Source organism: Arachis duranensis, chromosome 4, assembly GCF_000817695.3.
Source record: "Arachis duranensis cultivar V14167 chromosome 4, aradu.V14167.gnm2.J7QH, whole genome shotgun sequence".
In the NCBI taxonomy this organism is placed as follows: Eukaryota; Viridiplantae; Streptophyta; class Magnoliopsida; order Fabales; family Fabaceae; genus Arachis; species Arachis duranensis.
Window position 1 is genome coordinate 111,335,137 of NC_029775.3, and position 18,706 is coordinate 111,353,842.

Consider the following 18,706-nt stretch of genomic DNA (forward strand, 5'->3'; position numbering starts at 1 on the left):
TATAAAAAAAGATTGGAGACGAAAATTTTTTCGACCTATACCTTAAGGTCAAAATCGATTTTAACTCTAATGTAAATCATAAAAAAGTTAATCAACTTGAATTCGTCTAGTGAATAATTTATTAATTTACTTAAAAAATATAAAAATTTAAATTCAGTTTTATGTATATCATAATTCATTGATGAAGAATAAATTCTTAAAGTCATATATTATTAAAATAATACACAATATATGAAAAAAATGTAATAATTAATGTTGGTCAAAAAAGACATCCACCATCATATAACAACTTTCAAACAATACGCTGGTAAATAATTGGTGGAGTTACTACCAAATTTTTTACATTAGACTTTATATTAGAGAGTTGTGGATACAAATACAATTCACAAGTAAATAATTTGGCGTGTCGAGTTGGCCTAACTGGATTTTAGGGTTATCTATAACATCTGCGCTCTTATATTTAAATACATTAATCTTTTGAAGTTTTCTAATCGTTTATATCTAATTCTAGAAGGTTTCCTTCTATGTCATTCCATTGAGAGTTGAGACATAGCTTAGAATAGGATGATAATAATTAATAAAGTTCTTAAGCACAGCGCTTGAAAACTATTCATGTTATTGCTTTTTCCTTTGTGTTCTATTTTTATTTGTTGCAACCATATTAAGGAAATTGCATCATGATCATATTATTGTCTTTGTTCGCATAGTCGTCCTCACTCAATAAGATAGATTTAATTTGAATCCTGAAGAACATAGATTTAATTTGAATCCTGAAGAACACTATTATTCTTTCATAATTCAAATTTCCCTATTTGCTAAGATTAACCTCAGCAATTTAACTAACATAAAGATGAAAAGGTAAATTAAACTAGTAATTAAAAAAAAATGAACAGCTGAATTACTATGACAAAAAACACTTTTAGTAACTATTAAATTTTTTTTTTACCAGAAATTATATAATTACTATTAAAATCTTTTAATGATAAAATATAAAATAGTTAATATATAATTATCAATAAATATATTAATAGTTATTTTTATTATCGTTAAAAATTAAATTAATAATCTCTAAATAAATTTGAGAGAGAGAGAGAGCATGTACAACTGTACAAGTACAACCGTTCATGTCTTCTACTAACTCCGGAAGACAAGAACTTAGAAAAAAGTAAATAAAATTAAAAACCAACAACAGCAGAAATGTTACAAATTTGATATGTTGTTAAGGTGAATTATATGATACAGATATAAATTTATAGATATTTTTTTTAATAAAATGAAAGAAAAATTGATAAATTTAGAATTTACATTTTGAATAATAATAAAATAATAAAAATTAACTATAAAAAAAATTATATTATTTTTCTATACCACTCTAATCTGTACAGTAGAGTAGCCGTTGTTAATTATCGCCACACCACATATTAAACACAATCTTTTGACTTCTAGGTGGAGAAAGCATTAATTGTAGATGAAGCAAAGCGTAAAATATCATTGACCACTAGTACCTAGAAAAGAATATCTTGACCACTTCAATTGATCTCTGAATGAAGTATAAACCATATATTAGTAATACTGTACATTATTTTTGTCAAGTATCTAAATTGATATTAATTCTTTTAATTATTTGATAAGATTAAAAGACACTTTTGTAGCTGTTTTTTAAACCGTGCTTGGAAGTTGGAAGGTACAATATAAAAAAGAAAAATGTGGAGAGAAAATTAAACAGGATCAAGAATTAGTGGATCCCATGTCGAAACTATCTACATATGACGACAAATAAATGAATCCATGGAAAGAGAAGCAAAAAAGTAAGCTATATATTATTCTGAAATGAAGTGGAGCCAAAGAATAAAGTTCGTAAAAGGGTATTATAATTTTGGAGTTGGGCCAGGGATATATACTAAATATTTCAACCAAAAAATAATGACGATCAGATATAATATTTTTAAACAATCTTATATAACATACATATAAATTAATAAAAATTATTTATTAAAGACAATTTCATATTTATACTGACCAAATAATTGTCACATAAATGCTAAAATGTAAAAATATTAAAAGTTATATACCCCTAAGAATTTCTCAATATTTTTTCTTCTTTTCTAATCAATAATAAAGATAGTATGTTTATATTATTGCCATAAAAGGAGATCTGAACCAATAAAATGCAAAAGAAAATAAAAAAGAGAAAGTATAGGGAGTCAATGGTCTAAGCATACAATGCGTCCAATGGAAGTTTAGAAAGTATTACCATTAGAGTTACATTATCCGGTTAGGTTACGCTTTTGGGATAAGTAGATTCATGACATAGTATTAAAGTTCTAGATTCGAAAGGTCAAGGGTTCGATCCTTAATGAACTCCGTTAGCACTACCCAATAAAAAAGGATTGAAATTCAACCAAAATAAGTCAAGACTCATAAAGCCAACATTGAACTGGAAGGAAGATATATATGGGAGTGTCCAAACCGTCAAAAATACATTGAGCAAACAAACTCAGATTGTCTTCTAATAGCGGACAGTATGCACCATCACTAAAAACATGGCACCAACACTATAAATATGTTCACCATAATCTACTGGTACAATAATATGGACAAAGAGAAAGAAAAACCCTTCATAGGTTTCAAATCTAACATCTTATTTAGGTACATCTACACTAAGGTTAATGACAGGTACAAAATAGATAAGGAAACTTAACATTCAACTTTACTAATGGGATTCAATATTTCAATCCCATAAAAAATGTTGGGGGAAAAAAAAACAAAATCTTGTTAAAAAATAAACAAAGACATAAAAAGTTAGGTTTCATATTCACAGAACAATTGCTCAAAGATGAAATTCTATTTTCAAATATGAATTTCTTAAAGATAAAATCATTTTCCAGCACCTTTGAATTGTAACACAAAAAATCTCTACTTCATAAAGCAAGAATCAAACTATTTAACTTTATGCTATGATACGTTAAATTCTAATTGAAAAAAATAAAAACTCCTATGAAATTTCCATTAGTCCAACAACTAGCACTAAGCATTCTACTACTTCTCTATTCCCTAATTCCCACTTACATCAAACCCGAAAAACTAAAAATCCTTCCTTTATAATCTTTTCAACACCCCAATAACCCCAAAATAAGAATTAAAAAGAAAAATCAGATCCCCATGTTTTTTCCTTCTAAAATTAGTGAATAAAATACCCAAATTACCCCTCCCCTCTCCCTTGAAAAAGAGGCATCACCTCCTCCTCCTATCAGCAGCATACTGAGACAGCGGCACCACCTCCTGCAGCGGCGTCGACAGCGGCGTGGGAACCGGCGTCGGAAGCGGCGAGTTCCGGCAAACGGGGCAGGAGCCATTAAGCCTAAGCCAGGAGTCAAGGCAGCAGACGTGGAAATAGTGCCTGCACTCCGGCATCATCCTCAGCATCTCCGAATCCTTGTACTCACACAGACATATGGAACACGTGGTGTTCTGTCCGATGTTACTGCTGTCCCTGCTGAATTGAAACCTCGGATACGAGTTTATCACGTTCTGTTCCAACCCCACCGCGCCGCGCTCTTCGTCTCCGTCTTCGTCATCATCGCCTTCTGCGACGAAGATTATTCGTGGGAGAACGACGCCGTCACGGTGGGTGGTGGTGGGGTTGTTAATATTATTGCGACGGTTGCGGTTACAGCAGAGGTAAGAAGATAAGATGAGGGTGGAGAGGAGAACGAGGAAAGCAAGGGCTATGGCTATGGAGTAGCCAAGGCCAAGGTGGTTGAGGAATGATGAGGTTGAAGACATGGACATGGGTACGAGGAGAGGGAGAAGAAGAAGGAGAAAGCGTTGTTGTGATTCTTTGGTGAATCCATTTGTGAAGAGAGAGAGAGAGAGAGAGAGAGAGAGAGAGAGAAGAGTGAGAGAGAAAGAGAGAGAGCGTGTGGGGATATTTTAAGAGGGGGGGAAGGGGGGAGAGAGTGGTGCATTTAATAGTAAGGTTTACGGGGAGAGGCTCAATGAGATTGAAATCAAAAGCTTTAAATGAGGGAAGGTAGAATGCATTAAATTTGTTGGTGTAGAGAGAGAAAGAGTAGTTAACGGCAGAATCCGTTGCCAAAGAGTAATAGCCTCTGCCCTCAGTCGGTCACACATGAACTGTCTAAGGTTTAATACTTTAATGTGGGAATTACCAACCCCATTTTATCCATTTCTCATAATAACAATCTGATTTTTTATTTTATTATAAAAATTATTTAAATGATAAAACTAATAGTTTAGCATAGAATTATTATTATTAATGTATTAATCATATTTTAATATTTATTATTTATATATTTAAAAGTTATTTATTAAATTTTATAATAAATAATATTTTTAAAATTTAAATAATTTATAAATTAATTTATATTTATTATACTATATATTCAATAATTTATTAAAGAAAATATTAATATAGTAAATAAAAAAATAATTTATAAAAAATACTATTTAAAGAATAAAGACAAATAAATCTTTAATCAATTTGAATTTAAAAAAAATAAATTTCTATTCATTTCTAAACCTGACACGTCAGTGTTTTTTATTTAAAGTTGATGAAAAAAACACCTATAGATCAGAGACGATATTGTATCACAAAAATAGGAGACTAAAATGAATTGTTTTTATCCTAAAGAGTTGTGTTGTCAATTCTAAAAAATGTATAAAAATTAAGTTGGCACTTTACTGCACTCAACTTTAATTTATAGTTTTTTTTCAAAATTTGAGTATTTACCGTCTCAAATTATTTTTAGGGCAATTTACTTAAATAAATAAAATGGGAGAGTTGTTTACCTAAATGTGCAAATCTGTTTGTTGTTACGTTTATGTGCAAAACCGGATTTATATGAAAACCGTGGCAACCCACCACGGTTTCTAAACATGCATAAACCGTGGGAGGTCACCACGGTTTACGAAGGCAAATCGGCGTGCATAAACCGTGGGGAGTCACCACGGTTTATGAGGAAACAATGTTGAACGTAAAATCCGGTAACCCACCGCGGTTTACGTGTGTCTACATATATAAGTAATCCGCTGAAGGCAGGGACGGATTCATTAGGAACATAAGGAAGAAAGTGGGTTGCTTGTTGTAGAGAGAATTTGGGAAAAGGTTTGGAGGCAACGAAGGAGAAGTGGGTGGTGGGGCCAATGGAGGATGAGGATCGATTGTACCGACTAAATGGCATCGCTCACGTGGCAGGATATATCGACGAAGAGGTTAGTTACTGTTATTGTTATTAATATTGTAATTAAATTTAATTCTAATATAGCAATTGATATGTTAGTAGGAATATTGCTAGTAAATATTTTTATTTTATTACGTTTATTTGTTTTGTGATTCTGATTAATATTATTTACATAAATATTAATGTTATTATCGGTATTGTTAGTAATGCATATTTTATTATGCTTATTTATCTTCTTAGTGTGGTTAATAGTATTTTTGCACAATATTTTATTATAAATATTAATATTTTATTGAAAGATTTTTTTTTTGTATTTATATTGTTAATTTGTTGTAGTGAGTGCACAGTTTTCTGAGCTTCAGTATTTAATACACGATAACAGAATCCATGAATTTAATGTGAGCAGTCTAATAATTTCTACGAAAATTATGTTTGTTGTTGTTTGTAATGGTTGTATGTTAAGGAATTTTATTACCGACGTTTTGCAGCCTAGTAGGGTTATTACAGCCGTTAGGCGGCAGCAGAATATGCCCTTACATGACCGGATTATACCGTATCTGGAGACTGCGGGCTTGTATCATCTTGCTAGGCTAAACAGTCAGTGGTTCTGGGTTGATGAGTCTCTGCTTAGCGCATTTATTGAGCGGTGGCGTCCGGAGACCCACACGTTCCATATGCCGTTTGGTGAGTGCACCATTACTTTACAGGATGTTGCGTATCAGCTGGGTTTGCCGATTGATGGTGCACCCGTTAGTGGGTGCTTGACTGAGTTTGAGAATCTGATGGAACACGGTAGACCAGCATGGGTGTGGTTCCGGGAGTTGTTCGGGGAGTTACCTCCACAGAGTAAAGTGAAGCAGATGACAGTGTGCTACACATGGTTCCACGAGAGGTTCCGAGTTCTCCCTGCAGATGCTACTGATGAGACCGTGCGTGTATACGCACGCGCTTATATCCTGATGTTGTTGTCGTCTCAGCTGTTTGCGGACAAGAATGCAAACAGGGTACACCTTCGCTGGTTGCCTTATTTGGCATCATTGGATGACTTGGGCAGATATAGCTGGGGCTCCGCTGCACTAGCCTGGTTGTATAGGTGTCTTTGTCGTGGTACAAACAGAAACGTCGTTAACTTGGCTGGGCCGCTACACCTACTACAGTCTTGGATTTTCTGGAGGTTTCCCAGTCTGAGGCCCACTGGTTTTGACCGGTTCGGTTTTCCGCTTGCTTCTAGGTATGGTTTAAAAATATGCGTTCATAAATTGTAAAAAATGCATGTGTTATGGTTTGTTTTGACATCATTTCAATTTAAATTGTAGGTGGGCCGAGTTTGTTCCGAGGAACGATGCAGGGGCACAGAGATTAGTTTCCGCACGCCTTGCACTTGATCGTTTGCGTGTCCACGATGTGAGTGATTTATTTATTACTGATAGTCGTACTAGTTTTTGTTACATGCCACTGCCTCATGAACGTCTTACTGTTTCTATGCAGTTTGTGTGGGAGCCTTATTCTTCTGCTGATGTTGCTGCTGTTATTCATCTGGAGATACTAGCTGATGAGCACCGACGGCTATGGACGGCCGTCACTAGCCTGATATATTTTGCTGCGATCGAGTGGCATCAGGTGGATAGGGTTCTACCCCAGTTCGGCGGTGTTCAGCATCTCCCAGATGTAGCTCTGAACATAGATTGGCTACATGCGAAGGATGGTAGGGGTGGGGACCGGTGGTTTCCTGCATATTATCAGGAGTGGCACCAGCTTTGGGAGAACCGGCATCAGTCAGTCATATGGGTCGATCGAGTCCTCGACCCTGGTCCATCAGCAGATTACCTAGAGTGGTGGTGCCGTGTGGCGCACAGGTTCCTATCCCCAGATGTAGCATTTCAGGATCCGAGGCCGATTGTGTTGACTGAGGAGGCGCGTCACAGAGGGTCGTCCCAGGCACCTCCTAGAGTGCATGTTTATGACAGACCAGATAACAGACGAGTCGATCGGCGTCGCCGTATTGGGACCCGGACCACCGATCGCGAGTGGAGGGAGTTTGCCGACCGATTGGAGCAGGACGTTCCTGGAGCTGAGGCTGGGGATCCAGTGGACTACCGTGTTCCTCGACGTAGAGGCAGACGGCCACCTGCGCGGCCTGACCGTCGAGGTGCGCCTGATGGAGGACCATCCGAGCAGGGGGGCGGCATTGGTCACGTGGCCGCTGAGGATGTAGTTGGATCAGCATCAGCTATGGATCAGCCGACGTTCGACGTGGGTTCTAGCTCACAGTTGTTTGGGAACGTGAGCCCATATGGTTTTGCCGAGTTTACGACCGCGGCTGTTGGGGTGGACATTGCTGATCCTGTTACTGAGTCCGAGTTTTACAGAGACATAGCTGACATGCTTAGGGATGATGATCAGACCCATTATAGGCCATAGATGCCTGAGGAGCATGCCCAATTTAGTGCTCAGCAGCCACGCAGTGACGATGTTCAGGCTCAATTGGCAGTTGACCTGAACGAGCCAGCAGTTTCGCCGTCCGACCCATGGTTTGCTTTAGGAGGGACACCTGCCTCCGCTTTCAGCGCGGCTCCCGCACACCCCACAGCACCAGCGGCAGATCACAGACCTAGGCGGGTTAGACGTCCTCCTTTGTGTGGCACCGGAGGGCACTTGCTTGGCCAGTTCGACGATGATGACAGTGACACCATTGAGGATTCTGATTAGTTATGTTATATGTTCCTGTCCAGTACTTTCTTTGTTTATTTATGTATTGATCATGCTAGTTACTTTATGTATTGAGCATGCTAATTAGTTTGTGTATTGGGCATGCTAGTTAGTGTTTATGGATTTCGGACTTATTGTTAAATATTATTTATCTTTTGACCACGTAGTTTAACCTGCTTCAGAATATTTGATGTGTTCCTCTATGGTTTATATTATAATGCACATTATGAAAGATGTCTAAAGTGGTTTAATGAAACTGATAAAATAACAGGAGTTTATTATACTGAGATTTTGTTGTTGATGAAACATGTTGACGGTGACATACTTAACCAACGATGCATTACTAACATTATTTAGACCATGAAACAAATGAGACAGCATAGAAGGGGGTTACACGACATGAGATCTACGCATCCCCTCCACCACTATGTGTTCGCTGGTGACAGTTCCTTCGCGTATGCCCAGGCTGACGGCATAGCCCAGAACGTTTCGGCTGATTCTCTTGAGACTGATCCATGCTTCTACGGATCCTGGTTGCCTTTGGACGACCTTCCTTTGCACGCCGCAGATTAGGGTCAGGAATGATGGTTGGGCCAGCATATGGAGGCCATAGGCCTTCAGGAATAGGTGGGAGAAACCCCTGCTTGTAAACGTTGAACACCTCAGTCATACGATACACTTCGTGAACATATGACGCCCAGTTTAGCCGGGAGTAGGCGCAACAGGCAATGGCGTGGCAACATGGATAATGCAGCGCCTGGAAGTGACCACAGTCGCATCGGTGATCTTTAAGGGAAACTCTATAGCTACCAAGAGAGAACGTTCCCGTTGGTGTTGTCTCAGCCACGGTGTACTCGGACTGATGCCTGTCGTATAATGTCACAGTAAAGCACCTGGAGTCTCTAAGGTTCCGATCAATAGCCTTGACCAATGCCTGACAGAATTCATGGCCGGATCCGAGTTGTGCCTCTGCTGTTTGTCCCCGGACCACAAATAGCTGAGCAAGCCTCCCGTAGGTTGACTTAACCAACGATGTGACCGGCAGGTTGTGAGTTCCCTTTAGCACGGAGTTCACACATTCACTGATGTTTGTGGTCATGTGCCCGAACCGTCGACCAGCATCCTCATGTTGGGTCCATTTGTCATACTCCATACGGTTGGCCCAGTCACACATTGCTGGATTCTCAGTCCGCATGATGTCGAACCAGTAGTAAAACTCTGCCTCAGTCTTGGCGTAGGCAGCATTGACCAGTAACCGCCTTGAGTCCTTACCTTTGAACGTTAGGGCGAAATCGCTGCCACATGCCTTATACAGTAGGCCCGGAAAGCACGAGGAGGTAGCCATCCAGTCTCAGGTGCCTCAAGGGCCGCCTTGATCCCATTATGCCTGTCTGAGATAACAAGGATACCCTCCAGAGGAGTCACATGCTCTCGGAGGTTGGACAAGAAGAATGACCACGACTCTGCATTTTCCCCCTCCACAAGGGCAAATGCTATCGGCAAGATGTTCGAGTTTCCGTCCTGAGCTATCGCCAACAGCAGCGTCCCTCCATACTTCCCATACAAGTGGGTACCATCAATACTGACGAGTGACTTGCAATGCCGGAATGCCTCGATACAGGGTGGAAATGTCCAGAAAAGTCGGTGAAAGTACACCGTCGACTCATCAACCCCACCACCAATCTGAACCGGAGACGTCTTCAGCACCGTGATTGTTCCCGGCATTGTCGCCTGGATCCCTAGCATCCAACGGGGCAACTCCGCGTAAGACTCTTCCCAATCTCCATATATTTGTGCCACTGCCTTCTGCTTAGCCATCCAAACTTTCCTGTAACTAGGCCTGAAACCGTAATCAGCTTCTGTCGCTTGTTGAAGTACCTTTACCGTAACCGCAGCATCCGCCCTAACCATAGGAAGAATCCTCGCACATATAACGTTATAATCCAGCTGACGGTGATCACTTGAAATAGAAGTTGCGAGGCACGTGTGTGGCCCGTTGTACCTCCTAACATCCCAAGTTCCCTTTCACAAATTCTGTAGAAGATCTACCCACTCTGTTACCACTGTCTTCCTGTTGACCAAGAGCTTCCAAGTTTAGTGTGGAGAAGTGTGGAAGGTATTGATGAGAACCAGAACTTGAAGGCCGATGCTGCGCATGTGGATCGCCGCCTGTGTTTTCGTCGCTGTCACCATCGATATCAACAGGCTCCTGGTCAGACTCATCGTCACGCATTGCATTCTCTACTTGATCAGGTCCACCAAATTCTTCGATATAAGGTACGAGGCCACTACTGGTGCCCACAACGTTGGGAGGCTCAATGACTGCTGCATGCTCCAAAGGGACAGAACCAACAACCTCCGTTTGTTCTAAGTCAGCCGCAAAAGAAGGTGATTGAACCGGCGGAAGATACGGTCTGACCGCAGGCATCGAACTAGATGCACCACCCGCGGAAGCTACGCAAGGAACTGGAGCGGATGCCCCAGAACTATCGACGCCAACCTCCAACTTCGCGAACAACTCATGGATTCTGATCTCCGAAAAACTCCTTACACAGTAGAACAGAACCCTAATATCTTCATCAGCCTTAACCGCAAAGGTTTCATACTGAACACCGGTTGAGACAACCGCCATGGGAATCTTGTAGAATAGTTTCTTCACCCACTTGCAACCCAACACGCCAAGCTTCTCCAAGATGCTGTTCTTCAAGTCTGACAAACTCATCGACGAACTGATAAAAATACTTAGTGGTTCTCTGTCGGTGAACTTCATACCTTGGCTTTTGCTTTTTTTTTAATTTTTCCAGAGCAATGCACCAGAGCAAGAAAGCTCTCTTCCTCACTAGCCATTGTGAGAATGATCTCTTATGGTGCTTGAATCACCCACATATATATAGAATTTCCGTCATAGTAAACCGTGGAAACCTACCACGTTTTCTGCCCATTATTCTACATAAACCGTGGTAACCCACCGGGTTTTATGTGCTTAAATCTTTTCCTCATAAACCGTGGTGACTCCCCACGGTTTATGCTTGCCAAATTTCCTTCATAAACCGTGGTGACCTACCACGGTTTTCTCCTACAAATTTTTGCTCCTAATCCGTGGTGACCTCCCACGGTTTATGCATGTTTAGAAACCGTGGTGGGTTGCCACGGTTTACATATAAATCCGTTTTGCACATAATCGTAACAACAAACAGATTTGCACATTTACGTAAAGAAAACCCTCCTTTTATTTATTTAAGTAAATTGCCCTTATTTTTATAAAGATAATATTCTTTAGTGGTTGGACAATAAATTTCTACATATATAAAGTAGAATTTAAATTTTTATTATTTATTTAAGTGAATCAATATATAAGATAATTAGTAAATCAATTCAAGTTATTATAAAAATAATATATACATTAAAAATAAATAATTATATATTTACATATAAATATATATGTTATATAATTTATTTTTAATATATATTTTATATAAATAATTATTTTTTATATACATCTAATATAATTATTATTTTTATTATAGGTATAGGCATGTTGCATGTTATTTAACTAGAAAATAATGCATTTAGGTTTTTAAAAATATAAATTATAGGGCAATTTCTTTATATATTTTTTTAAAAAAATAAAAATTACGAGGCAAATTTTTTTTGTTGAAAATTGTAAAATAAAAATTACAAATTAGTCTTTACAATTTATTACATTATAAATTGTCTCTCATATTTTGATAAAACACAAAAAATCACAATATTTTTCTATTTCACAATATTGCTCCCTATATTTAAAAATTAAAGTTTAGTCACGTGGTAGGTAAGACACGAAAAATTAAAATTTTATGTAAGATTGAAAAGAATAAATTAAATTCTAAATATAAAATTAAAATAAGTTTGATCATAAAATTTAAAAAATTTATATTAAAATCGGTTGATTCATTTAAAATTAAAATATTAAAAAAATTAAGAGTTAATTCAAAATTGTAATTACTATACTATGAATTCAATAAGAGTTTTAATGGGTGAAAAATTGAAGTTAGTTCAAAATTTTTAAGTTTTTTCATAATATAAAATACAATAATTATTTGATCGTACAAAAGTTAAGATTTAATTACTTGCCAACCAAATTTAAAAAGGTGAAAAGGAACATTTTGAGTGTTGGTTAGTGGTTACATTAATTTAGTAATAGTGTCAAGAATTTAAGAAGGATAAAAGAAACATCTAAGTATAATATTAAAATGTTGAAAAAGAATGAGAACAGAAAATATTTGTGTGTGGTTTTGTTTTTGTGGTGTGGAAAAGTGAAGAAGGTGCTAGACTTTGGACCTTTGCACTTTTTGTAGCTATCACAACCATGCTTTCTTTCTCCACTATACATTTTGGGACAGAAATTTGTAGACAACCTTAAAATTAAAATCATATTCATTAATGTTAATATATTACTATATTTTAGCATAAATTATATTGGCATGTTTTGACTTTTGAGGTTAAATGAAATTAATACATTATAATAAAGAAAAATTAATTTGAATTTCGTCAGTGTTAGAAAAGAAAAATGAGTTTAATTTGTACTACTGTATTTTACTTTTATAAAAATCCATTGTATGTGATTATCTATATCAATCTTTAAATATAATTTCAAGATATAACTTCATAGGCATAAAAATACCTGATTTTATTAGTGTAATAACCTGTAATGTCGCCATAATTTATAGCCCGTTCTTTTTTAAAAAAGATTATTCTCTTTAATCAAATTCAATATAGATTGAATTATTTGTATTATTCAACATTTTTAATTTTGATAAACTGATAAAAATATTCAATAGTACCTTTGAAATTTTATCACCCGCCTACGAATTTCTTTAATCTTGATTCTCTTTAAAGGAAAAACCATGAGAAAATATTCCGTTTAATTTATATGAAGTTATATTCGAAATTCAATTTAATTTTTGAAGTTTTAATGGCCTTAATTTAGTTTTTATTGAGCAGTTAATGTTGTAATAATAAACTTCCTATTTAGCTTTTTTTTTCCCAAATATTACTCTATTTTAAGTAAATTCAAATTCATTGAATCATAAATTAGAAATTAATTTCATTCCCATTTAATTTTTTGACACGTTGAGCACCCCTTTTTTTAAGATTCCTAGCATTCATTTGTCCTCTTTCTTGTTTTGCCTTATTTATACATTAAAATAATAATGGAACTAGAAATTAAATATGTAATGGTTGTTGGTGGTGGTGGCAGAGGTTACAAATTGAGAGGTACAATGAAAAAGGGTAGGAGTGGATGTTGTTCCATTGTTGGTGCTTGCAAATGCCACAACCTTCAAATGAGAAAATAAGAAGGTTTGGTGGTTGTTGGTGGTGATGGTGGTGGTGGGGATTGAAAGCGAGTGTTGGACAAATTGGTTTACATTCATTTATGTTGATTGGATATATAATGCTACCTAGTTTAGCTATCCATTTTTGTTGCTACATTATCATTGATTTTAGATCTATATCTTTTTAGTTCACATACTTGGTAGAGTAGACTCTTATTTTCTATGATAAAAAAATTTGAATGTTAATTTTAAGGATAAAAAATATATATATTTTTTGAAATTTGTTAAAAATTTAAAAAATATTTCTAAATTTTATTTTGATTTAATTTTGTCCCAAAAATTTTTGATTTACATCAAATATATTCTGATAGCTAAATTTTCAAAAAATTTAGGACTATTTTAGTTTATAATTTTTAATCTTTTATATAGTAAAAAAAAAATTATAGTTTACCTTTTAACACGAGAAAAATAAGAATTTGAAAAAAAAAATAATTTTTTACATTTATTTTAACATCTTTGTATTTCATAATTTTATAAAAAAAAATATTTTTTCATTTACAAAATAAAAAATGAAAATATAAACCATAAAACCCTAAAATTTCTCCTATTGATTGTCATTTAGTTAAATTCATTATTTAAACAATTATTTAAATACTATAAAATAATTTCTATGTTGGATTTTCAATGGTCATTCACATTCACACTAAGGGATTTTTTTTTTTGGGATTTTGAAAAATAAAGGAAAATTTAGAAATTATTTTTAAAACATCCTACACGCACACACTAAAAGTGACACAACAGAGAATAACACATGCATTGATGCCCTTCCATGGGACCTACCTAATCTTCATTAGGTCGTTGACTTTCAGAGTGAACTAGTTGACTTAAATGTCAAAAAGAAATTGGGGACTTGGCCCAATGAACAAACAAACTTAGCCCGACAAAAAAGTTTAAAAACAAAAACAAAAATTAGTACTTAGTTTATTAATCTAAGTAAGTAAATATTGAAATTTAAATATTTTATTGTGCATGCAGAAATTCAATAATCAGTGACAAATTTTTAAATAAAACTCTAATTCGTAATGTATGTATCAATCCTTGATCTACTATACTATAATTGTAAAATATTGTAAAAATAAAAAAAAATCAACAAAAATTCAAAAATATATATTATTGCAAGTTAGATTTTTTAAAACTATAACTCTTTTTTTAAAACTTTATTGTTTTATTATTAGAGTTAGCTTACATGTGATGTTAGAGTAAATGATAAATTTATCCTTCTTTTTTCCCTCTTTAAATTTGGGATTTGTTTTCATCGAACAACACTTGGATTAATTATTATATTCGTTTAATCTTCTTCTTTCCCCCATTTGTGAAGCATACATAGGTATATATCATGAGTTCATAGAATAAAAACCATGCACTCATTCTAGTGCTCACTTTTCTCTCTCTCTCTCTCTCTATGTGTTATAATGCGATATCAAGAGTTACTCCTTATCATTAAATAATATAAAATTGAGTAATCAAAAGAATATGATATATTTAAAGTGACCAACTGACCATCGGATCGGGTTTTTGTTGGCAAAAATAAAATATGTGGAGCCAACTTTGTACTTTTTACATGTATAAAAATCGTGTAGATATATTCCATGTGTGATAAGTGTCTAGTTAGAGGAACAAAAATAATATTTTATAGTGTTTGTTTTATTTTTCATTGTTTACATAAAGTGACTTTAAAATTTTGTTTGTTTGTATAATTAGGTTTAGTTAAATTAATTAATGAGAGATGGAGTTGGGCTTTAGTCTATTGAGCTTTTGATATTGTTGGATTAGAAGATAAAATTAATGAGTTTATTGGATCATTTGGTACTGAAATATGAATTTAATTTCAAAAGTTTCTTCAATAAAAAAGAAAAAAAATTTCAAAACCCAGGAAAAAAAATCAAATTGAATTATACATCTTTATTCTTCTCATAACTCATAACAGAATATGTCCTTAAATTATTTTTATTAGCCTAATAATTATTTATTTCATATAACTTTTAAATTCTTCAAGTTAGAGTTATAATTAGTTATTTAATATTATTTCACATCTACTTAAAAATAAGAAATGTCAATAATTTATACAAGTAATAAATTGAATCAGGTTGATTTAATTTACTAAGTATATGTTGTACAAGTAGTAAATCAAATTAGACTAATTCGATTTTTATGTAAATACTCAAATTGAGTCTGCCTTATTTGATTTTTATAGATCTATTAGGACAGATGTGTAACTAATTTTTATTCAAAACATTTCTATAAAATTGATTTTTAATTAATTTATTGATGCAAATTACCTTTTATAAATTTATTGTTTGGTTAAATTACTGGATTTTTTATGAAGGATTAAAATGTTTTGATTCAAGCTATTATTTTTGGTATATTTTTAATATTTTTATTTCCATATTTATTTTATTTTTGGTAGTTGAGTATTTATAATTAGTAAAAAAAAATTTGACAATTTAATATAAATAACTCATAGTAAAAATTAAATAAATAAATAAATAATTAAGTAATTACATATTATAAAATATAAAAATCATAAAATTATAGCTAATTTAAACATAGATTAAACATGGACTTTAGACTTTTAAAAGATATTTGTAAGTATATATAAAATAATATTAAACAACTAATTATAATTCAATCTTAAAGAATTTAAAAATAATATAAAATAAGTAATTATTAGGCTAACAAAAACAATTTAAAGACATACTCTGTTACAAAAAGAGTAAAGATATATAAGTCAAATTATTTTTTTTCTTGGATTTTAATTTTGTTTTTCTTTTGGTTGAAGAGAGTTTGAGATTAAATACGTACCAAATAACTCAATACAATGAAGTCTATTTATTTAGCTTTTTATTACTAACAATATCAAAAATTCAAAAGACTGAGGCCCAATTTCATTTCTCATTAATTAATTTAAATAAACTTAATTATACAAGCAAATAAAGTTTCAAATCACATTATGTAAATAGGATTGAGATAAAGATAAATACTATAAAATGTCACTTTTATATGTTTGGTTGGAAAAAAAGAAATAGAAAAGAAGGAAATAGAAAGAAAAGAAAGGAAAAAAAAGAAATTGAGTGAATTTTTATTTTCTTTAGATGTGTTTAAATGGAAGGAAAATAAGAAAGAAAGAAATGTTATGAAAAGATAATTTTATCCCTTATTATAATATATGTTAAAAAAGTGAAGAGGTAGTATTGGAAGTAAAAAGAGAAATATTAGTTTTCTCCATTTTCTTTCCAATGTTAGAAAAAAAAATTGGTGGGTCCCACCAATTTTTTTTCTATCCATTTTCTTTCTCCTCTAATTTTCCTCTTCAATCAAACAATAAAAAATAATCATTTTTCTTCCCATTTTCTTTCTTCCGTTTTCTTTCCTTCCATTTTCCTCTCAAACAAACATAGCTAAGTCCTTTAACTAGACACTTGTCGCACATTAGACATATCCACAACATTTCTATATATGTAGAACATACAATAGAATTTGCCTTATTATTATTACTTCTCAAAGAAAGAGGAAGGGGTTATATATTTTTTTATATTTATCTCTCTTCAACTCAATTAACTTCTTATACCAATTAAAGAATATTTTTGTGTTAATGTGTTATATCATATAAAGATTTTAAACAAAATTAATATACATTTTAAAAATTAATATCACTTAACTTAAAGGTAGCAAACAAGGCAATTATAATTTGGTGAGTTCTATGGTATTTTTTACTGTGATGTTTAAATTGTCTAATTTGTTTTTAAAAATAAAAAATAAAATATTTAAAATAAAAAATAAAATATTTAAAATTTATTAAATATTATGCATTTGTCTTTTTTAGTAAGTTAGACACAATGTCAAAAACACCGTAACATTCACCTTATAATTTATGGGATCAATACATCATTGAAACTTACACCTAAATGGCTGAAAAAAATGGTGTAGCACTGCACAGGTTGTTCTTTCTTTCCAATATTATATGTTTCTCATCAAATGATGACAGACAAAAACTGAGTACAGGCTCTGAATTGGATGCCATTGATGGAGTATTATATTTCTTTGTAATATATAATAAATACTCAAAAACTTCCAAGTTGTTAATTACTATAATTGAAGTATCTCTGTATTATATATATGAATTTAGTTATGCTTTCACTGAATATGATGCGTATTTATGGGAGGAAATTATTTCTACTTATTTTGTCCTATTATTATATTTATATTTATTTTGTCCTGTTATTATATGATTAAGGAAAAAAAACGTGAGGGCGAAATATATATTGTGCTGTGAATCCTTGAATTGAATATGTTATTCTCTAACAGATTGTATTAATCTAGAAATTTGTGAGACAAATTAGTGAAGGATTACCATGTGTTCATAACACGCAGCGGAAGAAAAGAAGGTAATCCTAAAGATCTATTTTTGTGCTTAAATTTTATTCCAATAATGTAATATATGTATAGATCAGATCTAAATACCTTTAGACGCTTTAGTAAAAATCACTTTCTCCCTCGATGGTACGAAGGCGCTATGCGTATCCACACCGAGACCAACATTTGCTGTCAACTCCTTGACCAATGGACATCTGATCTAAATTGAGAAACCTCTTTCAACTCTTTGCATGCCATAAAATTCTTCTCCAAGAATTAGGCTCACATACACTTATGTGTGTAGAGGTAAAGGAATAAAATCCTTGTGTTTTATTCTTATCTGTGTCACTTTCCTCTACTCTTGACATACATATATATAGTATGAGATTTGTTACTGATTTTAAATTTGAATCTCAATTCAATTTTAAATCATATCTTACTATTTTAATTTGAATCTTTCAAATTTATGAATCATATCATAACTCAATTTGAAACAGAATCAGTTAGGATCTCATCCAACTTTATAATTCAAACTTAGAAATAGAATAACTAATTATTCTCAAATCTCATTTAATATTCTCAATTATCATACTATTATTATATTTTTGGTGCTAGCAAAAAATATAATAATATTCCATCTGAATTAATATAATTATTTATTTGATCAAATCAAAATAATAATTAAATAATTCTACAGCAAAGATTAGAACACTCGTTAGTGTGTGACCCCATAGGTTCAATACTAAGCGGGTAGTAAATTAGTCATACTAAATTTACTAATCAAGGTTGGCGTCTAGCAACACTCCTCAACGACCCGATAGTATGAAGTAATATATTTTTACTAAGAACCTCAGAAGAACAAAGTATAATTCCTTCCATCTTTCCAACTCTTGGTTAACCTTTAGAGTATGGTTTAATTGTCAAACTCTAACTTGTTACCATTATTATAATGAACTGTGAATGACCTAAGAAACTCATTTCTTCATTCACTCAATCCCCTTGGCCAAGGTTTTATTCATCTCAGTCACTATAATCATAGAGCTCAAACTCTTTACCGAGAATTGA

At 33.3% G+C, this 18,706-nt stretch overlaps 2 protein-coding genes across 2 annotated transcripts; both read right to left on the reverse strand.

Moving 5' to 3' along the window:
- Positions 1–2,941: 2,941 nt before the first annotated feature.
- LOC107485832 (RING-H2 finger protein ATL67) lies at positions 2,942–3,996 on the reverse strand. Its single transcript, XM_016106370.3, has one exon. The coding sequence runs from the start codon at positions 3,790–3,792 to the stop codon at positions 3,235–3,237; it is 558 nt and encodes a 185-aa protein (XP_015961856.1). The 5' UTR covers positions 3,793–3,996; the 3' UTR covers positions 2,942–3,234.
- Positions 3,997–8,319: 4,323 nt separating this feature from the next.
- LOC110280576 (uncharacterized) lies at positions 8,320–9,824 on the reverse strand. Its single transcript, XM_021141666.1, has 2 exons — positions 9,227–9,824; positions 8,320–9,185 (listed from the first exon to the last, which is right to left on the reverse strand). The coding sequence occupies exons 1-2, from the start codon at positions 9,822–9,824 to the stop codon at positions 8,320–8,322; spliced, it is 1,464 nt and encodes a 487-aa protein (XP_020997325.1).
- Positions 9,825–18,706: the final 8,882 nt, after the last annotated feature.

Coding starts and splice junctions, on each gene's coding strand:
- LOC107485832 (XM_016106370.3), bottom strand. CDS start 3,792: ATGTCCATGTCTTCAACCTCATCATTCCTCAACCACCTTGGCCTTGGC.
- LOC110280576 (XM_021141666.1), bottom strand. CDS start 9,824: ATGGTTAGGGCGGATGCTGCGGTTACGGTAAAGGTACTTCAACAAGCG. Junction 9,186..9,226: donor TCGTGCTTTCCGGGCCTACT/GTATAAGGCATG, acceptor TAACGTTCAAAG/GTAAGGACTCAAGGCGGTTA.